Source organism: Lepisma saccharinum, chromosome 11 (genome assembly GCF_977018435.1).
Source record: "Lepisma saccharinum chromosome 11, izLepSacc3.1, whole genome shotgun sequence".
Lineage (NCBI taxonomy): Eukaryota > Metazoa > Arthropoda > Insecta > Zygentoma > Lepismatidae > Lepisma > Lepisma saccharinum.
In genome coordinates, this window is record NC_139239.1 from 39,967,161 (window position 1) to 39,994,560 (window position 27,400).

At 38.2% G+C, this 27,400-nt stretch overlaps 1 protein-coding gene across 3 annotated transcripts in view; it reads right to left on the reverse strand.

Moving 5' to 3' along the window:
• Positions 1 to 27,400, reverse strand: part of LOC145994734 (uncharacterized) — a 230,918-nt gene that overhangs the window by 16,907 nt on the left and 186,611 nt on the right. For 2 of the 3 annotated variants that reach the window (XM_083130947.1, XM_083130949.1), the window contains 3 exons: positions 16,843 to 17,360; positions 3,145 to 4,002; positions 1,460 to 1,708 (listed from right to left, as the gene is read on the reverse strand). In XM_083130947.1, the coding sequence (XP_082987073.1) occupies positions 1,460 to 1,708; positions 3,145 to 4,002; positions 16,843 to 17,360 (1,625 nt within the window). Of the gene's footprint in view, positions 1 to 1,459; positions 1,709 to 3,144; positions 4,003 to 16,842; positions 17,361 to 19,397; positions 19,529 to 27,400 lie in introns of those variants that run through there. The other variant, XM_083130948.1, reaches the window with a different exon arrangement.

A 27,400-nucleotide genomic window follows, 5' to 3' on the forward strand; every position in this document is an offset into this window, starting at 1 on the left:
CGCCCCTGATGGGGACAGTCATTTTCTTAGCACAGTTGAATTCTATGCCATGTTCTGGCATAATTTGCATTGCAAGTGCCATTACCAGAAAAATACATTCCCCGGGAGTTGGACTGGAAGAGGTTCTAAAGATTATCCACCACCTTAGCCAGACCTCCAAGAAGTCCCGATCTCACTTCTGGGAGTTCATCAAGGACAGTCCGAAATAACTGGAATCGCACAATGCAAGAGTTACGAGCAACTGTGGAAGATGCCATACGAACATGACTCCAGATTATCTTCAAAACATCTTCACATCCCACAGGGCAAGAATGGCTGAGGGAAGGTAAAGGGGTTTCATACCACGGTCATCAAGGAAACTTTCTTCCATAAGCTAAAGAGCATACAAAATTCCCCTCATTAAGACTATGGAAATTACTGTGAAACATTAATGATACTGTAATTGAAGGAATCGTTCATTACTCAAGGGGTTCCTATTTGTTTGTCGAGCATCAAACAAATTGATTTTGACAAATAAAGTAATAATATGATGCTAACAATGCACACAACAGTTTGCAAAATTATCTACGTAACAAGTACAATGTCTATTTTGGTGCAAGAGCCTCCTTTATAGCAAACAGGGTCCAAGGTAGACTCTTAAGACCCATGGTTTAGCAAAGTACAAAGAATTTATACCTTACGAATTTTATAGTATTCATCACAATGTAGATAAAGTTAACCATATTATTATTATTATTCCATTTAATGATTTTTCTTGCATACCAACAGTGTTGCTGAAATCTCGTTTGATTTCTTCATGTGTAAATATCTAGTGTACTGTAGAAACTGCAGGGAATTCATTTTAAGACTCAATTTATGTAAGGCCTCTTTAATCAGTTCTTCAGGAAGGCCCAAACTGGTATCGCCATCATCGCTTCTGCTGGCAAGTATTAACGCTATTTGTACATTAACAATGTCGACCTGTAATCAAATTGTTTTGGATTCAATTTTCAGTGGTGGCACATTTCAGTTTCAAATAGATCCAGTACCGATTAGCCTATTTGTGTTAAACGATTACATTTTATGTTGCTAGACATCCTCTTTTGTTCGTTGCGATAAAACGACATCATCTAAATCCACCAATCGGTAGGGGGATGCTTTGAATAAAATCTTCCTAGCTAAGGTATACCATCCTCCTATACCCTTTATTTTTCAAGTGTTAACAAAAGAAATATAGATAAATATGTGCAAAGTTACAATCAGATATGAATATACCAAAGTGCTTCTTTGATGAAAAACTTACGAAAGAAAACAATGTGATTAACATGAAAATATGATAATTAGCTAATTACAGATCTAAAAAGTTATGTGAACAAACCTCAAGTACTGGAAAATTAACATTATTAAATATTATCTTGCACAATATAAGATTCATATGAAGAAATATGCATGTGAAACTAAAAAAATGTTTCCATCTTACCTCAACGCTATGTTCTGGCCTGAGCAAATCAAGCAGTTTATCATTATAGAGTTCTAAAATATATGTTGACACATTAATATCAAATCTTGCTCTATAGTCCTTGGCTAGCTGGAAGACCTTGTTGAAAGTCCTGGGTGCAAGGCCTGGATTGGATTCGTCACCAAGAATCGTGTAGGTTTTTCCACTTCCAGTCTGGCCATATGCACAAATACACACATTGTAGCCATCAAATACTGATTGGATGAGATCCTGTTGAAAGAAGTTTGAGCAAAATCTTGTAAAATAAATATTGGAAGTTATTTATCAGGAAAGATAGTTATAATGATTATTTGCTTCGGATTTTGAGTGCAGACAGCAGCAGCATTTATGGTAATTCTATATATATATAAAAAAAAATATATCAAAGGAGAAAGTTGAAAAGTGTGATGGAAAGTTTCCAAAAGCATGCTTTCATATTGAACATGCAAAATTCTGTGCTTGAAACTTGTATCTGAGTGTGCAAAGTATTTCAATTAATACTCACAATACATGCAATGTGGCCTGAATTTGCCGCAGCAGAAACAACTTAAAGGTTTGTGTGGACGTAATTCGTCTTGCAGCTGGAGTGTAGACAGCAACTACTCAGCTGACTCACAACCTTGTTAAGTTCATTTTTATTGTCTATGTTAGAGTGTGTTTGTGCTTACTTGTTATTGAGGAGATGCGTATTATTGTTAAGCATTGTGTGAAATTTTTATTTCGTAAAATGGATGAATGAAAATGGTTAAATTGAAATATTGCAAATTAGAAGGGAAAGTGTGGTGCTGTCACAAATATGGTTTGTTTTTCTCATTGAATAGAAGGTAGATTACGATGACACAGCAAAAACTGATAAATGTACACCAGATAGTACAATTAATATTAATAATACATCTACTGTTGTTATTGTGACTTGCACAGACAATTGTAGTGTGCCTAAAGAGAACCAAATGATGATCCTTTCTTTTGGACAATAAATGACATTAGCCCGACCCTGTGGCCGAGTGGTTAGCACATCGCGCTGCGACGCCAAGGGTCCCGGGTTCGAATCCCGGTCGGGTTTGGTTGTTTGTGAATGTCCATTCATCAATTTCATCATTTCATCACTCATCCCCATCTTCGCAAAATTAGCCAAGAGGCACAAAACGCGAAGTAAAATAAACTAAATCAATCAATCAATCAATCAATCAATCAATAAATGACATTACACAGGACTACTTTCTTAAAAATGGAATGAATACAAATTTAGGCAGTGAAATTGTAATAAAAGTGTAACAATCAAAATATTTCTCCATTATTGTAGTTTCCACATGTACATCGCACATCAATTTATTTTCACATGTACATATGAAACAACATTGTGATATGTATCATATCACAAAAACTCAATTTATTTTGACACTTTCATAGACTTCTGGTACGCCTCCCTCCCTACAAATGATCTTATTAAATATTATCCATATGGAAACGTTTGAATAAATGCCTGGAATCATCCTCCGTACAATGTTACACCATCTGATATCCATGGTATCATGTGCATGTGTGTTTTTTCATATGCATACACTTGAAATGTTTCTAGCAGCAAGCTTAGCTTTCTGCCTTATAGATTCAAGATTAACCCTTAACCTCAGTTCCTTATGGAAAAAGTAATACAAAACTGTACTTACACTGGTATCGGCAAATACACTGTCCTGAGAGTCTTCTGGCTTGAACACGTGGTCAAACTGAAATTCCCTACCAGCTCTGCTGTGAGTTCCTCTCACAGAAACCGTATAGGGATCTGGGGAATCTGATCCCATGCACTCTCCCATTCGCTTCTCATCTTCAGATAAAGGTCTGATTCTACAGTAGACGCGTATCTTCCCTTTCAGTTCTTCCAGCTGGTTGTGAAGTCTTTTCCTCATTACACGTTCTCGGTTGTAATCTTCTAGCAACCTCTTGTTGTCGTCACACACAGAAGACAGCTCTCGTTCCATACGTATCAACTTCTCCAAAGATCTCGACTGTTCTTTGTCCTTCAGCAGCAACCTGTTCAAGTCATCCTTCAGTCGTTTGTTTTCATCGGTGATGGTCTCAAAGTCCAGTTTCAACATCCCGTACTCTTCTTCCTTTTCAACTAGGTATCTTTCCGCTGCCTCTAGTTTCTGTTGGCACTTGTCTAGAGTCTCTTCCAGCTGTCGCATTCGCCTTTCAAGGTTACCTCGGTGCTGCATTTGAATCTCATTTTCAGAATTGTTTTTCAGATTATGAAGTTTTAACTCAAGTTCGTGAATCCTTTGCTTGTAGTCTTCCTCCTTTGTCTGCAACTCGTGGATCAGCTCTCGCAATTGTCGAACCTCGGGGCTGTCGTGTGTAATTTTATATGTGCTCTTCCTTCTGAGACGCTGATCGTCATCCCCTTGGATTGATGATTCGAGCCTGTACGTGAGGCCAACATCTGATATTCTGACGGACAGTTCTGCCAATTTAGATTTGAGAGTGAAGTTTTGCAGGCTAAGTTCATCCTTTACTCTTTCTAACTGAAGCTGCAAGGAAAATAAGAGTATAATTAGCATGACATATTATTTGCAACTTTAGCTTTACTTTTTGTTATTATAAGCAGTGTTCAAATTGAAGAAAATGCAGAGGAGGAGTGGGGAGGATTTAAAGCCTTTTCTATTACATTTTGTGATTTTGTGTACGAGTGCGACAGAGGCCTGTGACAGTACGATTGAGTTACTTTTCGCACAGGCTCATACATTTCAATGTATAAACAATACCTAGTATTAATGCATGCACTAAGGGGAAAAAATTGCATTGGTTTACCACAAAGCATGAGAAATATTATGTGAACAGCTTGCTTAAATTTATAACAATAATAGCAAGTATAATATTTGAAATTGTTTTAAAAACTATGAACAATTATAGCTTGGATAGGTGTTGTTTTTTTTTAGTTTGGACCAATAAAAATTTGAAAACTCAGTCAATTTTTGTACTTCTATTACCAGAAGAGTGCTTTATTTGCGTCCCTTTTGCGGCTAGTGACATAAATGAATATTCAACAAATAAACCTTAGTGATTGAACACATTCATACAACTAACATGTATAGATATAATCTATGTAACATACATATCTAAGAAACTAACGTGACACTACTTGCTAAATAAATTGATGTGCACTAAAACTATAATCCCAATACTAGGTCTTTAAAGAAAGGGAACTCAATTATTGGTTGAGAGAGGTATGTTATATTCCACATTACAATGAATGAAACCCAATGGACATATTAGTGACATAGGGAACATAATGCTTGCATGTGTGAATTTAACACAGTACTGTGTTACAATTGAAAATGATTTCACAATTAGATATATATTTAAAATTGAGCCACACCATTTAACACAATCTGTGATACTACTGCTGCTACATTACGAGCAAAATCACTGGCTTACCATAAAGCATGAGACGAATATTACATGGACAGTTTGCTTTAAATATAACAATAATATCAAATAACATAATGCTTGAATTTTCCTTTAAGTACTGTGGCTATGTTATAAACGATGCCTAGTATAACGCATGCACAAAGTTTTAAAAAAAATGCTCTGGCTTACAATAAAGCATGAGACTAATATTTCATGAACAGCTTGCTTTCTGTTCATGAACATGGCCAATCAGCAGGATCCATTGCAGCATGGTGTCCTCCTTTTAGCCACATTTCAGAAAATTTGTCACAGGAAAATCATCCACTGTAGGGCCATTCACATCGATAAATATCAGTGCTCGAACTGATTCAACTTTCATTTGATTTCTTTGTTCAGTAAGAGTCATGTTCATTTTACTGAAACCTCTTCGACACTCACTCCTTGATACCAGAATGGTCTGTAGCTTTGCAGAAACATACAACATACATTCTGTTTCATTTTGTGGCCACACTTTATGGTTAAAAAAAATGGCTCTCTCCACCTTACATGTAAAGTGTTTTTAAATCTTTATATAAACTGCCTTGGTCAGCATCTTAGTGTTTTTTTCTAATTTTTGTGTGATTATGTGAACAATGTCAATTTCCAAGGGGAGTGGGGGTGGAGAGAGCGTTTCAATCCTCAGACTATGAACTAAACTAAAATGATAAAAGACACAAACAGAAAGTATATACAGGATGTCACCCAACGAATATCAAACATTTGTTAATCTTCATCATTGTTGTTGCTACTGCTTAAGCGCTCTTAAACAGATCCCTTTGATTTTTGCTGCATAGACTGAACATACAATAAAGTGCATCCATAAATGATTTAAAGAGCAACGATGTGAATCTTTATTCACAACATCGTGAACAGCAAGCTCGAATTTATGTCTCGGACAGTGAATAACTGTTAAGTCTTGCCAAATTCGGAGACGAAGTAGCATAGCTGCACCTTTATATGCTGCAACACCAATTAATTGTTTTTTCTTCATTATACCTTCTGTTATTCCAATTTTGTTTAAGTATTCAAACAAACTCAGTCGGTAACGCATCTGACTACCATGCTAAAGGTCCCGGGTTCGGTCCCCGGCCGGTTCAAATCCGGGAACTTTTCTAACGATGGAAACGGCCCCGGCGCCCACCCAGCGTCGAATAACATGGGTACCTGGGGAAAACCCTGGGGGGTAAAGGTGGTCAGGAGCGTGATGCTGATCACATCACCCCACTCACGACCGGATCAAGAAAGTGTGGGGCGTTACCCCTACACCCCCTATATGCCTTCATGGCATGGTGCTATGCACAGGGGAGCACTTTACTTTTTTTTTTATTCAAACAAAGTACCTTCCCCTGAAAGTGTACTCAGTCAGGGTGTCTACTATTTTGTGAAAAAAAAATTCCCTGACTTTTCCAGGTTTTCCAGACCAAGTCATTAGGGCAATTAATGTACATGAACATGTATGTACAGTAGCAGCGATTAGGGGAGTTTGTGGGGGGGATTGTCACCCTACTTTTTGCCCCACCAGTATGGTATCTTAATGCTATCCCTTATTTACCAAGAAAAAATTAACTGTCCTTGCCCCAACCCCAAAGTTTTGGCACCCATCAAAGGTGATATATGTAAGAAAATCAGAGCACTTAGATGAAAATTCACACTTAGTCACACTCAAGTTTAAAACCGTAAACTGTAGTACATCAGATTAATCTTTTCAGCACAAAGCATACTTTATTCTCTTGTACCTGTATATTTATGGGAATTTACCAATATACTAGCAAGCTTTCATTATTGATGGCCTCCTTTCACCCCTTATAGCCATCCGATCCACCCACACATTATAAAATAATTGTTTTACCAATTATTTGGAGTTAATTTACATCCATAACAATTCAGTGGTTATAAGAAAAATAATACATATGTTTATAAACTGAATGTAATTTTGTACAATAGTTTTCTCCCTTTTAAAATAAATGCACAATTTGAATACTTGAAATGTTTTTCTAACAAAGAATTGGCATTCATTAACATGTGAAAGTTTCAAAAGAACACCTTACTCGAAAAAACACAACTACACTATTTTCTTCTCCAATGCTTTCATCATTTCAACTTCTTGGATTTCCTTTGCAGATCTCTTGAGGTTTCTAGCTTTCTTTGTACTCAGTTCTTTCAGTTCTGCCATACTTCCTTTCCTCTCTCCTAAATGAGTGTTCTGAGTTTCTGTTGTATCATGCTTCCTTTCCAGGGCTTCGTTCCACTTTCCATTTGCATTTCTTGCTGCATGGATTAAAGATTTTGTTATAGGGACTTTTTCAACCCCTCCATAAGTCACAATTGCATCATGTATACATATTTGGGGAATAAGTGAGTCCTCATCAAGATTATCCACAAGGCATTGCTTATTTACAGAGAACCTGTGCTCAACAGAAGCATTTCCATGTGAAAGCATTAAAATCTTCTGGACAAACAGTATAAAGGCACTGTTGTTACAGTCTTCAAGAACTGTCATCCACATCTGATCCAGTTTATCAACAGCAATATTAAAATTTTTCATTCTTGCAATCACACTGCCATTACTACATAAGTCAGTATAGAACCGTTTTATATCATCTGCAGCAGGGCTAGAAAAATGGCACTTTGAACTAGGACTTGTAATACCACATTTACTTGGTGTTCACCTACTTTTCCATCCAAAACAGATGCTGGAGAGAGGAATGCTGCACCATATGTGAGCCTATATTTCAATGGTGATCTCAAACATATCTTCTTACACAAACATTGTAATATTTTCAGACAATCTTCACAAAATGTAAAACCTGAATGCATGGGCGTATTTAAGGGGGGTTTCAATTGGTCCAACCCCCCCCCCCCCCCTTGGTTCAGTAAAATTACCAGATTACCTGTTCTATTAGCTATGCGCATAGATTTGTTCATAAAAATTTCTTCAGACTTATTTTGTTCTCCTATTTACAAGTGTATAGAACAGGATACGGATGGGAAAGAAATTAATTCCACACACCAGATGGGATTGCAAAGCAAATGTCTGCAATTTCCTGAGAGTTTCGGAATTTCTCTGGAAAATACTCAGAAAACTCCTGACATTTTGCAAATACAATAATGCTACATGTAATTTCTGCCCGAAGCAGCTGTTTGTAAACTTATAGTGTGAATATTATCATTTCATTATAAGTTCCTGATATGGTTTGTTCCCATTCAAGAATTAAGTATTATTCAGGTTCTAATTTTTTGATAATTTGAAATTTCCCAACTGTTTGATAATCCCGAAGGGTCCATAAATAATTTCCCAAAGTCTAGATCGGAATGGGAAATTTTCTTTCCTATTTGTCCCTATTGGAGATTGTAACTGCATCTGGGTTAGCTTCAGCTATTAGTACTTTGAGTGGGTGTGGATTTAGGAAAAAAAAATAGTTGATGAAGAATATGATAGTGCTGATGTAATGAGTGGTAGAATTAAGGGGGTGAGATAGTTGGCACAAGATGGACAGAAAAGTATCAATACTAAGAAGGGTGACTTGTGAAATCATATACACTAATAGTGGAAACTTGACTGTTGTCCATTTGTGAAACATTTTGTAGTAGAAATGAACTGAAGCTGAACACCAGTCAACACATTGAAAACTTGCAACAACTTATTCCAGTATAAAATGCCTATTCCTCATTCATTGGAACAGTGTGTCAAAATGTTGGATGGCCTGGTTGATATTTTTTACATTTTCAAATCTGAATGAAAAATGTGACAGTAATTGAAAATACATGTCCAGGGTCTGCATTGTAGGCAGTAGAAAATTGTGACAAGCTCTTTTACTCAAATATGCACCAATTATTGGTGATCTTGGCTACACTGCCAGTTTCATCTTCAACACCCGAGAGGATGTGTTTAACATTAAAGAGGTTGAAAAAATGTCCTCGCGATTCAATGAGAGATTCTCGACTAAAGGACCCTGCACTGTTAAGTGTACATACATACGAATATTAAAATAACACCGATGATGTTATTTTCAATTTTGTAGCAAGCAGGAGAAGACTAATTCTGATATTGTAATTATTTTTTAAAGAAGCTGGGATTAGCTTTTTCAAAAGCATTTTCTGTAGAAAAGTTAGAAGTTCGTAGATAGACTTAATATAAATGTGTGACCTTTCATGTGGTGGCAGATTGGATTTTGATAGCCAGATCATACCTAGGAGTGCTAAATGTCCCGGATTTTCAGGTGTTCTGAATAGTTTCTTCGGGATGCGCAAATGTCCAGGAATTGGGTGGGAAAGAACAAATGGTTAAGAATATACTTTCCTGAACTTCTTTTATATTTAAATACGTGGACGTAATTTTAAAATGCTAATTTTACAAAACAATCTAACTGTACACTGAACGGCTCCCTCTCCATAATAGAAGAGTTATTGAGTTACAAGAAGCTACTGCAAACATCTTTGACTTCACGATGGTACTACCGTCTGCTAGCAGTGCTGAATTTCAGTTACGATTCTCTTCCATTGTATAGTAACCTGCTTACTATAACAAGTCAGTGCTTAGGTGCCTGTGAGTTCATTTCGCAGTTTTAAAGTAAAGTTCCCACAGAATGTGGGATGTAAATGGCAATTACGTTATACATACATACATACAACTTATCAGGTCCAGCCCCCCCTCCCCCCTTTCCCCGCTCTCTAACAAGCTAACGGTCAGTAGTGTCCCGGATTTTCATTATGAAATATAGGAACCCTAATTGTACCAAAAGTTGAACTCTCCCCCCTTCCCCTTACGTGAGCTATATATACGCCCATGCCTGAACGTCAGATAGTTTCACAGATCTAAATGCTGCTCGGGTTGCAAATCCAATGTCAACTTCTTTTGGAGAACACACACATTCTGGATCAGTTAGATTTAGTTTCAAAAGATCTTCAGAACTTACAGCTTCAAGCAGAATGGACTTCTTTATAAACCTGGACATAAGGGATTTCAGTAGCTTGAGCAAATGTTCATAAAGGAAAGGCACCATTGGTGAATCAGACTGAAATCTGACAAGAAGGGTTCTATATCAGCTGCAATAGTCTGAAAGAAAGCTATCCTGACTGTTAACAGAGGATTGCTCACTTGTGACTTAATAGTTGTAAAGCTTTCACACCTTGGTTGTTCCTTGGTACCAGAAACTCTGTCAGCATAGATTTTCAGAAATGGTAAAAGGTACTGTCCTTTTTCCACCACACTTCCATTGTCTAACCACCGAATTGGACAAAACTTTTTTTGAGAAACTTTTGATCCTGTAATTCTTGTGAAATCTGCTCTTAGGAATACCACTATGTTCCAACCAGATCTCTGAAAATATGCTTTAAAAGCACCATGAAGAACATGAAGTCCGCAGCTTCCTATTTCCAGCAATGTTGTACTTTGTGGCTCCTTAATAACCATGTTTTCCTTGAAAAAGGTGAAAAAAGTAGAAGGGGTGAAATTCGCTGACTTCCACCCTTCAATTCGAACACTGAAACCACAAAGCAGAGATAAATGTCTGTGGGTGCAATTTCTTTGGAGGAGTTTATTGTATAGCAACTTGAATTTAGGCAGGAAGGACTCTAGTTACTCTCTCCACCCCACCCCCCTAGGAAATTGAAATCGTTCGCATAATCACACAAAAATTAGAAAGTTTATTAATTTTTTATAGTTAATAACAGAAATAAAGTTCAGTTAGTATGTTAAGAGAATAACCAACGCAAAAAATACGTTGGATCGAAAACTTCATGTAAACACTGAAGTCGCACAACATAAAATTTATGAGTAAAATTTATCCTGAACATTCAAAGTTTTTCTTGAGCATGACATGTAAAAGTTAAAAAACAAACTATATGAATTTAAGTTATAACACCATTAAGCCTTGTTTCCATGATACGAAAAACTCAATATGCTGACCAAGGCAGAAATTTAATTTTAAAACATAAACTAAACGTAACGTTTCAACCTTCTAGCAAGGTCTTCTTCAGACTCTGTACCAATTACAAATGAAACGAGGTACAAAACAGGAAAATATATATACACAAAAATCACTCCCCTCCAGACAGACACAATATTATTACAAAGTTGTTTCTGGAATATTCCAGCAGGTGGCCTTCCCTTGTCAACTGTACTTTCACCTGACAGGCGATTTAGCTAAACATTTCCTTTCATCTGGAAAGTGGTTGGACTCTTTATCTCACTATCTTTTTCCTTTCTTTCTTCATTTATCTTCCTTCTTCTCTCCTCTTTCGCTCTTGTCTTTTCCACTCTTTCTAACACCATATTCCATTCTTTGTTTATCTTGAGTCCCCCGTTCCAGTTCATTGTGTCTTCTTCTCCTTTCTTCTCTATTTCCTTGGCCTCCTTCCATTTTCTCACTAGTATTCTCTTCTCCCTTCCTATCTGCTTACCCTCGTCCCACTCTATGTCATGTCCTGTTTCTCTCGTGTGTTTAAATATCGCATTTCTCTCTCTCTTAAGTCGTACATCGCCCCTATGTTGTTTCAACCTGTCTTTCAGCCTCTTTTTCGTTTCTCCTATGTACACACACTGACATTCTTTACACTTCACTTCGTAGATAATCCCTTCCTCTTCCTCTTCTCTGTTTTCCTTTTTCTTGTTTGCATTCTTCGCTATTTTTAAGATGCTTTGCCCTCCCTTCCTGTAAGTTTTAATGCCCGCTTTCCTAAGCACTTTGCATATCTTTTCTGTCGTCTTCCCCATACTCCTTATTCCAAACCACCTCTCTTTTTCTTTCTCTTCCTCTTCTCCCCTGCCACTTTTCTTCCTTCTTCTGTTTATGTCCAGTCTATTCTTCTTCTCGTAGCCATTCTTTTCCAGCTGTTTCCATAGGCTATTTATTTTGCCTTCTTTTTCACATTCTTTCGTGCATATTTTATTGATTCTGTCCTCCATATTCTTTATAAAATTTATTTTTGTCACCTCACTTACATCACTTCTTTTGTGGCAGAATACCCCTGCTGCACACTTCTTCTGATGCCAAGCTGTTTCAATTTCTTGTCCTCTCTTCCTTTTCAACAATATATCTACAGAAGGTCGTTCGGGATCTCTGAGGACAATGTTGGAAGAGTGATAAGTTCATGAAAACCCATGTCGCCACCAACGATCATGCTCAATTTGAAAACCAGCATTCCGCACTATAGCCCGACAACGTAATTTCCATTGCAACAGACTTTTCCGAAGAGTTATCATGTCCAACTTTTCCCACTCCTCCTGACAGGCTTTCCAGAGGCCATTGAGAGTGCGTGGACGTCTCTTTCCTAAGGCCCGTTTTAGGAGTCCAAATGCACAGAAGTCCATGGGTGATCCATCTGGCGCCTTGACCGGAATGTCGCTGTAAGGAATTGCACGGATGGCAGTTTCCACCTCCATTCGCTGTAAGAACAGACGAGTCGAACGGTAAGGTATGGCTGGATGCTTTATCTTGGTGCACCCAGACCTGGTTTTTGGCTCCCCCATACAGTGCCGGGATATCTATGTTATAAATGGGTGTTAAAACCTCATCCTGATATTACGTGGAATTCACCTTCACATTATTAGCTACACGGCGAATTGCTAGCTTGCCATTATAGCAGTATCCAGAGATAATCATGAAACCCCGTGGAAAACTTTCCTGGCATTCTCGATACAATGTTTGATAATTGTTTTTGTCGCGAGGGCGGTAGTAAATCGCGCGGTGTTTGTGACAGTCACTAAGGTAGACATATGCTTCGTCTAATTTCACCACATTTTTCCATCTCTCCCCTGCAAGATAGGTCTCATAGAGCTTTCTAGCGTTCGTGCGACGTTCCACAATGTGACGAGGCAACAGCTTGTGAACTCGCCGCTTATGCCGCATTTCTAGTTGCAGGTCCTTCTTGATTATGGTGTTCACTGTTGACACAGACATTCCCAACTTACGTGCGATACTCCTTTGGGGGCAGGGTTACCACCTGACACAAGGGCCTTCCCTTTTCTCACTATGTCCGGTGTACGACTCGTAGATGATCGTGGATTTGCCTGTTATTCCCCTGTGGAATTAGGCCCAGTCGGCCTTTGCCTTTTTTGTTCAATACCGCACCGATCCCGTTCTTCGATATCACAAAACCACGCTCCTTGCACATTCCTTTGATTGCCGAATAGCTATATTTAGCATCGGAAAGGGCTGTTATGTAGCCCTCCCAGTATGGTTCAATTTTCTTCGGCATCGTTGTAGGTAAATGGCACAACACTCTGCACACGCGTTCTCGGTACTGACGTGACTCATCATGCACCGTTTGGACGGACTGACGTTCATAACAGCGCCGCCAGCGGATTTCAAAATCGTCACCAGAGATCCCGAACAACCTTCTGTAGGTAGTAGAAGAAGACAAGGTAAGTTACCTAGATATATTGTTCTGTCGGTCGGCTGTCTGTTGACTGTCGGATGAAGCTAGGCGAACGTATTTACTGCTCTGCTTGACAGTGGTCTTGCTGGCTTGTAGTTCCATGCGGGCTTTGCTGGTGGTGTCTATCCATTCTCAGTCCATCGGAGATACAGAAGAAGAGATTTCCAGGTGTCTATGGAGTAGGCTTCTGTCTATCGATGCAAGTTCGCGTCTTGTGAAGCCGACAGCCGACCGACAGAACACTATCCACCGCACCGTTGTCAACCTAACGGACAAACGTTTCGACGAAGCCACGATCTCCATACTGTCGAAGGAGTCGAACTTCTATCCCGCTCAAACCATTCCAACCACAGAGATAATCAGCAGCATCGAGCAAGCCGTAAAAGACCTTCCAGTGACAGCTGCCCAGGACATTCGTCGAGAAGTATATGTGGCCCTTAAAGGGCCGATCCGCCAAAACCGAACATCACAGCAGGAGAGAAAGCCGCGCTAAAGCAACTGAGTGAAGACCAGGACATCATCATTCAGCAGACAAAGGAAACGCCACTGTTATACTTGAATCCACAGAGTACGACAGCAAAATAACCGACATTCTCACCGACGGCACATACCGACCTTTACTCCGAGACCCCACAGCTGCAAGAGAGGAAAACCAGAGCTCTACTGAAGAAATCCACACTGCCGAAAGAAACCGGGAGACCGGATAACACCAAATGGAACAGTACCCCCCACGACTTTACGGCCTTCCGAAAATACGCAAAACTGATGTTCCATTAAGACCCATCGTCAGCGCAATTGGATGCCCTACCTACAGACCATGGCCGTAGGCAGGAAAAAATTTCGGGGGGGTTCATTCATAATTGTTCCCATGGGCGTCCCCAGAAAGTTGAATAATAGAAATAATAACAATAATTGTACAATAATAATTAAAATTTCATAATAATAAAACAATTTTATTCCATAATAATAATACTAATAATAATAATTATTATATTATTGTTATATCCTTGAGGGGGCTTACTCAATCCAGCAGATGAGTGAATATCCAGCACAAGTTTTTTTTTTTCCGTTTCATACAGTGTGTACTGAAATGCACAATTATTATACTTCGTCATTAAACTTTAGATACCTTCAAGAGAAAAGCTTTAAAAGTTAGATGGAAATTTTAGTCATAAAGCTTTTCTTGTTTGACTTTAAAATTAAATTTTTGGAATTTTGAAAAGTGTGGAACCAGTTATTCTTTTTAAAAACTTAGCCTGGTGCATGGATTGTAACCTCAATCGTGAACGTAATGCGCTACAAAACTGGAGATCCTAGGTTTGAACTCCTATCAAGGGGGATTTTCGACTTTATCGGACAGGGAATTTAAAAGCTGGAAAGGGAATTTTGGGACAATCATAAGGGAATCTTCAGTCTATATTCCTTGTGACGCAGGAGCAACACTGGAAAGATGACAGCAGAAGTGATAATGGAGGGGTCGGGGGTGGGCTACGATTCTAAGAATAAATCCTGTTTCACTACACTTTCAGAATTCCAAATGTATGAAAATTCTAGCTCTATCGTTTCAACATTGTCTCCATGTATTTTTGTGATGCTTCGAAAAAAAATTGAAAATTTGTTACAGATTTTGGTTTCTGAACTTACATTAATCCAACATGTCAGAAGTTTCGGGGGGGGGTTTGAACCCTAGAAACCCCCCCTCTAAATACGGCCATGCTACAGACTCGCCAAATTCCTAACGGCACAACTCCAACCTCTGACGGGCAAGTGCCAACACCATGTCAAAAACTCATCGGACTTCGTCAAAACCCTTCAGAACATCAGAACTTCTCCCGGAGACCTTCTAGTCAGCTTCGACGTAGTATCGCTCTTCACCAAAGTGCCGCTTCAAGATTCATTAACACTTTTCGAGCAACATTTCGCACCAGATATCATTAGCCTCTTCAAACATACCCTGACTTCAACATACTTCAGCTACAAGGACAAGTACTATGAACAGACCGACGGAGTGACAATGGAATCCCCGCTCTCACCAGCAATAGCCAATTTCTTCATGCAGAACTTCGAACACGAGGCACTCCGTTTAGCTCCACAGAAACCTTCCGCATTTTACAGATATGTAGACGACACCTTTGTCATCTGGCCGCACGGTGAAGCAGCGCTACAGACGTTCCTGGATCACCTCAACAATCAGCACCAGAACATCAAATCCACCTGATGACCAAGAAGACAGCCATCGTCCCATACACCGGTAATCTCTCTGCAGTCACCAGCCGCATTCTTTCAAAACACAACATCAAGACGATCCACAAAGCGCCAACGAAAGTCAGAAGCCGACTCCGAAACCTAGGACAGAAGACACTGAGGGTTTACCGTATCGCCTGTGCCTGCGGTAAAGCCTACATTGGACAAACGGGGAGGACAATCGAACAGCGCTGCAAAGAACACGCCAGCTACATCAAGAATTTTCATCCCGAAAAATCAGGGTTATCAGAACATTCAATCCAGGAAGGCCATAGAATTGACTTCACAACCACAGAGATCATCAATAAATCATCAAATTACTGGGACCGTCTCATCAAAGAAGCAATAGCCATACACGGGGAAAAGGACAACCTCAACAGGGACACGGGACTCGAATTGAACCCAGCCTGGTTAGCGATAGTCGACTGGGAGCGCGGACGTCGGAGAAACGCCACCTGATTGGCCAGCCACCTACACCGGACCCCTCCCACACCAAATACATATAACGTCACCCTGACTTATCTCTGCACTTATTTCCCTGAAGATGAGAGTGACGTTAGCTCTCGAAAGTTCGAAAGTCTTTCCGGAAATCACCTGGCTGATTGTCCGAGAAAACCTCTTCAATGCAGAGAGATAGCAAAAGCGACTTAATTAACAAAACAACAACGTCAAAGATTTCTGACGCTCGAAAATACATTTTATGACGTCTAAACAGATCGTTGCAACTGGCCGAAAACAACATACAGTCAACTCCGCTTATAATGAACCCTTACGAATTAAGACATTAGGTTCATTATATCCGGAGTTCCTTAAAACCTAATGCCTTACCTTAAGCTGAATAATTGTGGTTAGTAGTGGCAAAGGAAATAAAAGACCTAAGGTAGTTTGACTGATACATCAATGGAACAAAATATCAAACATAAAATATGTTTCTCATCATCATCATGAACCACCTCCCTCCCCTCCTTCCCCGTTACACTCACCTCTCCCTTCCATTTCAGTAGTTCAGTGTGCCGCCAAAACAAAAAACAAGAAATCCGTTTTTTTTAGTCTTTAAGTTAATACACGAATGTTTGTATGAAGTACAGTAGCCTACTGTACCCGTAATGCTAACAATGATAATTTTCCAGATTTTTTAGGTCCACTAAGTTGGGGGTTCATTATAAATGAAATAGTAAGGTATTTGGGTTTGGACTAGTGTTTCAGGTTCACTAACCGAATATTCACTACAGCCGAGTTCACTATATCCGGAGCTGACTGTATTTTTAACATAAAACGTAGAATTCTAATGTAATTACCAAAGTAGACTGGAGCCTGGAGATTTCCTTGGCAGCATCCACAGGGACCTTATCCATCCTCGCCTTCTCCAACTGCAGGACGCGCGTCCTCAGCTGGGAGATAGTCATCTCCTTCAACTTGAGTTCCTCCGTCAGACGCTCGCTGGGGACCGTGCTGGACCCAGAATCCATGGAGCTGGAGCTTCCAGTCTTTTCATGCTCCAGCTGCAATCTCTCGACGTCGCTGGCCACGGACCTCCTGCTCCCGGTGCTGCCCGCGGAGTCCCGGTTGTCCAGCTCGTCCTTCAGGATGTCGTACTTCTTCCTGAGCTCCTTCAGATGTCGCTTGGTCTCCCTGTGTGCCCTGCGTTCCAGGTGCAGGAGGACGACGGCGTTCAGCTTCTCTTCCTGCCTGCCTCCGGCATATTGGTTGTTCCTGGAGGACGTTTTGTTGTCGCCGCTTGTCATGTCGCTGTCGCTATCACCGCCCCACGTCCCATCCAGGGAATCGGGCTCCCCAGAGGATACGTCCAACGAATCTGTGAACGAAACAAGGAAGTAATTAATAACAATCAGTCGAGCCTCGTATGCAAATATATAACATGCCTATACACTAAGAGTTCTGCAGCGAGAGGATTTCGCTCGTACGCCAAATAGTTCGCACGGACGACGCTAGATAGCGTACGGAGTTGAGACGCTCGAAGCTCAGTAGTACACGTATTATCGTAATTTGTCTGGTAGTGGTCTCCTCAAATATGGATCGTGAAGTGAAAGACACAGTGAAATTGAAACTCAAGTAAACATAGTCATTATCTCCATGTTAAAATGTATAGTTTATTTTAATCTCTCATTAAAATAAGACCTCATTGTAAACCCTCGAGCGTGGGAGACTCGAAAGAGTACGAGCGAACGAAAGCGATCTCATGCAGTACTCTATTCTAGTATATACAGTCAACAGCAAAAGTAATATTTCTATACACTTCTCATTTTGTGCAGCTTTTCTGCCACACGTGGTTAATCGAGACATTGGGGATGGATGATAATGAAATCAAATTGAAGAAGAGACCCTCTGAATAACCTTCCCATTTTCAAGCCGGGACTCCAACCTGGCGAGATCGTGAGTCAAGCACTCGACACGTTCGGACAACAAGGCGGCAAGATCAAAAGTGGTCACACAAAAGTGTTAATTTTGTCCCCCAGTATTCACTCTCGGTTTTTATTTCATAACGCAGCCTATATATTATATACGCTACGTATAGCCTATACAGATGATGATCAAAATAATGGAAACACCTATGGTCAGCAACACAAATCTAGAAGATTGTCTACATAAAAAAAATGTTAGCAAGCTATCGTTCTCTAAATTAGTGGTTCTCAACTTTCCTTAAAAGGTAAAGGTAAAAAAGGTAAAGTGTTCCCCTGTACTTAGCACCACGCCATGAAGGCATATAGGGGGTGTGGGGGTAACGCCCCACACTTTCTTGATCCGGTCGTGAGTGGGGGTGATGTGATCAGCATCACGCCCCTAACCCCCCCCCCCCAGGGTTTCCCCCAGGTACCCATTTTATTCGACGCTGGGTGGGCGCCGGGGCCGCTTCCACCGTTAGAAAAGTTCCCGAATTTGAACCGGCCGGGGATCGAACCCGGGACCTTGATCATGGTAGTCAGACGCGTTACCGACTGAGCCACCGCGGCCACTTAGACCGGGCCCATTATATTCTTCAATTTCTTTTAAGTCCCAAAAATTTACTGATAAATGACTTCCTATGTTTTTTAACTTTACACAGTTGAAATTAAATATTAATAAATATGTAATAAACTTAAAGAGATAGTTCGATTATATCTAGGGTTGTTGACAAATATAAAATTAAGTTTAAATTAGTTGTAAATCACAATTAATGAAATCTTGTAAGCTCCCTCAGGCCAATATCATTAAATTAATTTGGTAAGTGCTGATTTTAAGTGACACGTTGCATTTTGAACATCGAAAAATTCCCATTAATACTAATGGAAAAATCGAATATTACATTATTATACTTGGAAAACTGAAAACTATATTATTAATATTATTTGAATGATGTTGGTTGGAGAAAAACTGCATTCAGAAAATATTTATGCATTGTAACTCATCAATTCTGTCAGCTGAACAAGGAAAGCGGCTAAAGGACGTCAACTTGTCGATGAAACACTTATGCAAAGTATGTGTTTTTGTACTTGTTGGTGAGAAGTGCTGCACAAACTAAAATGACAAATTTCAGAACCTCTCGCGGCCCGGCGGTAGAGAAACATAGCTAGCATCTAATATTTTACTAGATAATCTTCTAGAGTTGTAACAAGCTGATTAGAACAGAATTCCACAGGAGGCAGACAATTATATTTCAAGAAATTAGTAGGCTAAACAAACACTATATTCTTTGAGAGAAGTTTTATAATGCATTTACCTTTACATTGTTATAATATGTTCATATTTTTTTTAATCCACAGTAATGTTTTCATTATTATTATTTGTAAGCATGCCCTTCAAAAAGTATTTGAAGTTAGTGAAACTGCTAGGATTATTAATGCGCTGCGCTTACCTTTAATCCACTTTTTTGTTCTCCACATATTCTAGCACAAGTTAGTACGCCAAAGATTTCGTTTAGTCTGAGAAAGACAGAACCCAGCTTTAGATTTTCAACAAAATGTACTGAAAGTAAGTGTAGCAACATTAACAATGCATGAGGAACCTGATAAGCTTTCTTTCTTATTTCTTTGCGCATTTCTCCTTGTAAACGATCCGTGAAGGTTGGTGCATATCTGTAGATATTCATGAATTGTTGTTCACTTGCCAAATAAACAGCGTGGTTTATTGTCTTTTGCCCATTGTGCATTGTCATATGTTGGCTGCAGAACAAAACTGATTTAGAACGCTAAAAAAGGCAAAGAACTTTACAGCTGGAGAATCAGTGATTTCTTCACGCTTAAATCATTCTCGAAGCTGTCAGATTAAGGGGCAGGTTGTGGCGAAGCTTGGTGTTAATAACTAGAAAGGTAGATACGGAAATAATTTAATATTATATGTATATATTGCACTAATTTAATTCCATTATATTTCCTATCACATAGCTTAACATTTGGATGGCAACTGCCCTTCCTCCATCTCAGTTATGCGAGGAAGTGAAAATTTCGAGAGAGAAAACCGCCGATGTAGTGTTAACTCAGCACTAAACAATTATATTTCTAAAAAATCATAGGCATCATAGTGGCCTTGATAAGACAAAAAGTGGCAGAAAAGTCAATCAATCAATAAAAAAAAACAATAGTTAATGTATAAAAATCTTGAAATATTTTACTCCATACCACCCTCAAATACATATATTATAAATGTAGAACTTAGCTTACCAATGCGAAGAATTAGAACGCAGCGTTAATAAGCGAACTAAAATCAATCAATCAATCAAAAACTCTATGATCCTTTATGACACAGTTATTGTGTGTGTGGCTTTCTGCCACTACAAATTCGTTACTTGTTACATGAATGAAACGAATTATATACATGAAAAATGAAATAAATCGAATTGTAAAATCTATCAGATTGGCCGTATTAGCATATTGGGGAAGTTGTCACTTGTTAACTATACTGTTCTCAACTGCTCGTGTAGATCAACGAGAAAAAGTTGGTTACTAACTTCTTCTGAAAGTGAGCACTGTTCAAAACATGGTATCCAACTAATTAGTAGGCTAATTAGCATACAGTCGGTAGCAAGGTGAATTGATTTAAATCAGGTTGATTTAAATCGCGAATTAAATCAAGACGATTTTATTTTAAATCACTTTAAAGATAAAATTTATAGAATAATGTACATAAGGATTTTGTTGATATCAGAATCACTTTTGGTGAAAGTACATTAATCTTGTAATCATTTTAGGGATTATTAGGCTCTAAGAAAGGAAACAAAATATATGTACTGATGGGGTGAAGCTCCTACGAAAAGAAATATAATATGTAAACTAACACATTTGAATCTCTCTTGATTAAAATTCAATAATTATTATAGGCAAAAGAGCAAATATGTGCATAATATACAAAATACTAATCATGTTAAACCGTATATAGTGTAATTATCTCTAAATTGCAAATAAATATGGCAGCTGAGATTTTGCACACTACTATTTTAAAAAATTGCCAAAATTATGCTACAAAGACTATAAAAAATATTTCAAGTTACAATTATATAGTACATCCAGAATATTTTATTTTTACTGGACGAAACGTTATTGAAATTATTACAGTTTCATTAACACACTCAACGAACATTTCCATAATAGGTTTAGATATACAGAATCCGAAACAGAAAAATATGTATTTACATATAATTTTTTATTTGCTTTAATCAAACTGTTCAAATATTTTACAGGGCCGTTTACTGGAAGAAGCCTTTCTATAAAAAGCATATATCTACATGTATGGTGCCAAAAACCACACAATAATTTTTAGCATGTGTTAAAAAAAATTAAAATCGATTTAAATTAAAAAATCTGATAAATAAAATATAATTTAAATTAAAAAATCTGATTTAAGTAAAAAAAAACATCAAAAATTATTATTTAAATAAAAATCATGATTTTTATGCACCCTGGTCGGTAGGTATAATTACCATAATTATTGTTTCACCTTAAATTTCAAACATACACGAGCCACGGTGAAATCCCCAACCATATATCGGTCCTAGATGGGCCCTGGTATGAGCAAGGCCTTTAGTCAAAAAAAATGTTCACATGAATTCATGAGGCCTTCTTAGTTTTTCAGTCTAATCCGAATCACTAGTGTCCTCTAAACTCTTAACAAATAAATGAACAATTAACTTCTATCCAGAGCGAAACCTCTTGAAACACAGTACCTGGACGAGTGAACGAGTTCTTATTATTGTCTCACGAAAGTTTCCATTTTGTACAAACCTTCCCATTGGTGGATTAAAGTGGATAAGGCAGTGTTTGAATTGAACGGGAAAACAGGAGAATTTCTCCTTTTTTAGATTCACTGATCTACAAATTTCAACTTTTTGTTTTTTTCTGAAATTAAATAACCCATTTCTTCGTGATTTCTATGTGCTGAGTTAAAAAATGACAATTAAAACTTTTTGATTAACTCAGATAACCAAGGTAAATCTACATTAATGAACGATACTATACGTATTATAGATTATTTTGTACTTGGTACAGAGTCTGAAGAAGACCTTGCTAGAAGGTTAAAACGTTACGTTTAGTTTATGTTTTAAAATTAACTAAATTTCTGCCTTGGTCAGCATATTGAGTTTTTCGTATTATAGATATACAATGAAATATAAGCAACTTGCAACACAGTCTGAATATAACTAAATTCTCGTCATTACAATTTAAATATGAAGTTGGAACACAGAATAAACACATTGTATTACTGTAAACTCGCTTGTATGACGCTTAATTCTTCTTCTTCTGTGGCATTACGGTGCCTCCCTCAGAACTACCAACCATTATTTTCTGTCAAGTGCTTTCTTTCTCCATGCTCGTATATCTTTAGTTTCCAGATCATCTTCTACGTCATTCAAACATCTTAGTTTTGGTCTTCCTACAGCTCGACTACCTCCTGGTTTTAAGTGCACTGCTCTTTTATATATCCTGTGATCTTCTATTCTGATAAAATGCTCTGGCCATTCCAATCTTCTGACTTTTACCACTGTTACGATATCGAGTGACTTGTACAAATTCTGTAACTCCAAATTATTCCTTATTCTCCATGTTTCATGTTCACATTTTGGTCAATATATTTTACGCAAGATCTTTCTTTCTTTCCCAAGCCATCAGCGTGGATTCCATTTTTTTCAGCCATTGTCCATGATTCACAGCCCTATAGTCCGATGGGTTTGATAATTGTCTTATATACCCTCAAGTTCGGTGCCTTACTCAAATATCTGGCACTAAACATTTTGTGAAAAGATTGGAGGCAACGATTACCTGCAGAAATTATCTTTCTTATGTCCACATGTATGCAATTTCTTGCTGTAATTAGTGAACCTAGATACTTGAATGTTTCAACTCTTTCGTTTCGTAAGTTTGTCCATTCAGTTCAATGTCTCTATTGATTGTGTTTTCTTCTCTTTTACAACTCGTATACTTAGTCTTGGTAGCATTAATTACCAGACACATGGGCGACGCTGTACTTTGTAATGCCGCTTCATGCACTCATCTTGTATGAATCATCAGGTGTTTCAACAATAGTCTGCAAGCATTGATGGACTTCATCGTCTTTGGTAGCGTACAAACATACACTAGCCTGATAGAAATATTCCCCATGCATAATATGATTGAAAGAACAACAGTTGTTGGGGAGAAGTTCGAGATGGAAGTAAAAAAAAAAAAATAATAAAATAAAATAAAATAAAGATATGTTGCATCCCCTCTTTATCATAACATGACAACATACTTTATTACCAGTTCCTTGTAATACTCAGATTTGTGGTTTCCAAGAAAGTTGTCTACTAAATCACAGAATAGAATTTAAAAAACATAGATATGTCTAAGATTCGCGCACAAGGTTAAGCATGTAAGCTGTAATCATTGAACCTTTCATTCTCTTTTAAGGATACAAGCAGGTCATTTTCTAAATGGCTACGAGATATGTCAAAGTAGGATGAGAAGCCCGTGAATGAGCCCGTAAAAATTCCCAGGGCCGTATCACAAACAGCTATACTTGGAACATAACCTACTTCATGGTGATCTGGAGGACAAGCAATATGACAAACCTTTACTGAGAATGTAACGGGACGAGAGATCGGCTTCAAAAAATGATTTACCTGCTCTACTTTCCATGATTTTTCGGCACATTTCCAGACTTAATTGGGAAAACGCGCCTCCGAAACAGAAAATGACAATGATTTGATTGCTGCAAGCAGGTAGGATATTACCTTTTTTATGGGATTATGATGGTTGGTTGAGTTGGTGTTTTAAGTCCACTTTATGCACAGTAAGGCTAATCGGGACTGGACCTACAGTTTAAAGTGGGATCCGAACCACTATGAGCGACCACCGGGTATCGAACCCGGGACCCCTTTTATGGGATTATGACACACTTTAATGTCGATTCTAGATTGTTAATAACTGTGAAAGCTAGAAATGGCTTCATTTTAATTATTCAGTGCAACTTTTGAACATGGTGAAAGTCACGAGAAAATAAAGTAATCCATCAAAATCACGGGGTGTCGGAACAGGTGATACGAAATCGAAAAAAAAAAATATATGTATAAAATATAGGTGCGAGAACAGAACTTCGTGTTATCATATTCTGACAATTAATGTGAGTAATAAATTGTTCCACAGATTTTCAAATTTTTTTATGTAAGATATATTCATCGCTGTAGCTTTCAAATAATTATCTCAAAATAACTGTGTAAAAAGGGTTACAACAAATTACAATACCTATGTATTTACACTCAGTATCGGAAATCTGTGCAGCAAGGCAGCGCACAACGGTAGAGAAGGGGGAATGCGAGTGGGGAGCAAAGCAGTGCGCGCTGCTGCAAAGGACTGGTAGCTGCAGCCACGTTTTCTCCTCCATGCACTAACTTCCCTCTCATGTGTTCATTGGTCAAGCCCTATCGAGTCACTACTTGCGCAGAGACTTGTTTACCTTCTCTTGCTCCATAGACTTCCCGGACATAGTGTAGTAGAAATCTCCCCCACGATATAATAATGATGGCATTAACAACAGTTTTATTATCATTACTTCAAAATTATCGTTTATTATTATTATTATTGCTTCTACTATTAAATTTCATATCAACAGCTGACCGTGAAGATAGAGAAAACAAAGAAGAAGGATAGAGCAAAGAATTAGTGTTGTCCACGGGACGAGACGGGACAGGCTTTTAAAAATTCGAGACGAGACGAGAATGACCATGTGTCATAAGACAAACGAATATTTTCGAGACGAGACAGCATTTCCACGAGACTCTACGAGACGAGACAGGCCAAAGTCTCGTCTCGTGGGCAACACTACAAAGAATTATAGAAAAGGAAGTAGAACTGTTTTTAACTTATTTTACGTCGCTATTTTACCTCTGGCAAATGAGTGATGGATGATAAGATGAGATTGATCACAAAGAACACCCACGTTCCAGGCCCGTACCCAGGATTTTTTTGAGAGGGAGGCCAAGCCCGAAATCTTGGTTATATATATATATATATATATATATATATATATATATATATAAATTGTCATGAAATATATGTCAATTATTAAATAATTAATATAATATCATTAATTAATTAATATATATTTATAAACATATATAAACAAATTAATTTGCTACGTTTATAAACTAGCAAATTCATTCCTTTAACGACTGGTTCAAAATGTCAGGAAATTAGAAGATAGGTGGAATGTTTTTAATAAGTGTTAGATATTATTTAATTATTGCTTTTATTAAAATGATAATTATATTTGCATACGTTCATTGTGTTATGTTTTTATAATGGCGTAAATCTATTAATGGTCTCCCGAAAGGAAATATTTCCTTATCAGAGTTGTAGCTAGAGATTTCGGCGCCCAGGACGAGAATGATTTTCGCGCCCCTCCCCGCTTACCTAGGAGTAGCTGGCACACTTAAAAATTGTATGTACTTACTCTTTTCCGTTGAATCCGATGAAAAGAAAACTTATCATTCAAGGAATGTGGCTAATAAAAGGACAGTCGGTTGTGCTTCCCACACCATCTTCATTGAAGCAGTGTGTGTTATTGTTCCGGTCTGCAAAATCTATGGCAAATTAAAGATAACTAGGTGGAAGGACAAAATATGAGAAACTTTAAGACGACATTAGTTTCCAATTAAATTAACACGTAAATGCTATGTTTTATTCCCGACGAAAGGAGGTGAGAAATGGAAGAGAAATAACAGGTCGGTCTAATTTCTATGTTCCAGGGGCCTAGGGCGACAATGACAACCACCTTCGCAGCTACAGCTCCATTTCTGACTAGTCCAATTTGATATAATTTTAAAATCTTATCTAGGACTGTAGAAGTACGTTTTTACCTCATGTTGTTACCAGCCCTAAAAAGGAGGGGGGGGGAGAGAAAGAGAGAACAAGAGATGTATGCAACACTCACGCACAGGTTGACATCATTCATTGTTATTCCTTCTTTGTATGAGTTTATGATGTTTTTCTTCGTAAAGTATGTTTGAAGTCCAAACTAATTGCTTATCTTTGTTGTTATAACACAAACTCTTACCCTCGGACAATTTTAATAGAACAAGATCGTTGGTGGGAAGGTGGGAGATCCCCCTTCCGCCATGGGAATTCGTACCCTGAATGTGACCACCAAAACTATGGAATTATCCTTATAATGAAGAACATGTCTGAATGTGAATTAACCACAAAAAGAGAACATTTTCTCATCAAGACTGCAGTTCGAAAAAAGTCAAAACAGGGAGTAAATATGGTGAACTGTCCCGACCAAATTGGAACATTTAGTATCTACTAAATATAGTAGACTGCAGACTTCTGGAGTCTGCCTCTCTCCAGAGACAACCTATTCATTTATTATTTCATTAGAAGAAAATCTAAATTCTTGCAAAATCTTAAGAAAAATTATCCATGTTATTATTGTAGGTTTGCATCAAAATATTTCATGGCTCGAGGGGGGCATGTCCCTCTTGGGCCCCCTCCCTGGGTACGGGCCTGCCACGTTCAGACTGGGATTCGGACGCGATGCTCTCGGTGGTTCTCAGGTGGGCCAGCTATCTTTTTGGACGATGACTCTGCCTAAGGACCTCCTTATTGATGTTACACAGTAAACGTTGGAGTTCTAGCGTGTTCATGAGTGTAACTGAAACACACAATGAACGTGAGGCTAAGTCAGGTGTTATGTTTACCAACAATGCTACGATTGACCGAGGATTTCTTCCATGTTGCGTGCGGTGACCTCATAGTCTTCATCCATCTGTGACGTCACGCGAGTTTTCTCGCACTGGGTTTGTATACATTTTTGTTTCAGTAGTCTTATGCAGAAGATTATACTTCTGTTTGAACCTAAAAGTAATGTTGTGTTACAAAAGTGAATATTATGTTCTTAAGCGGATGGAGGACAAAATTATATATGTTAAGAATTTTCGAAAGAGTGGGAAGAGGTTCCTCGCTATGAATTCTAATCCTGATTATACAAATACTGAAGTTAGCATTGCATAATGAAAAGACCATCATCACACGTAGTAATACAAGCTGAAACATCGGGTTTGTAAATTATACCTTTGCTGTGCAATTCGGCGTGTATTTACGCAGCATGAACACAGCCAAGCCGCTTCTACCCTGATCTGAATATTCATTCAATCAATTAAAACAGAACGAACCTTATACCAAATTGAAGCACAATGTTTCAACATACTACTTCCGGAAGTTAATAATTATACAGCTCACAATAAGAGCTGGGCCAGGCTGATACTTTTGTTCTGCAAGTCTTAGGTAATGTAACAATCGAAATTATAACAATTGCACTGATTTTTGCTAATGCGAAACACAGAAAATAATATTATCGTGTATTTATTCGTGTATTTATTAGGGTTACTAT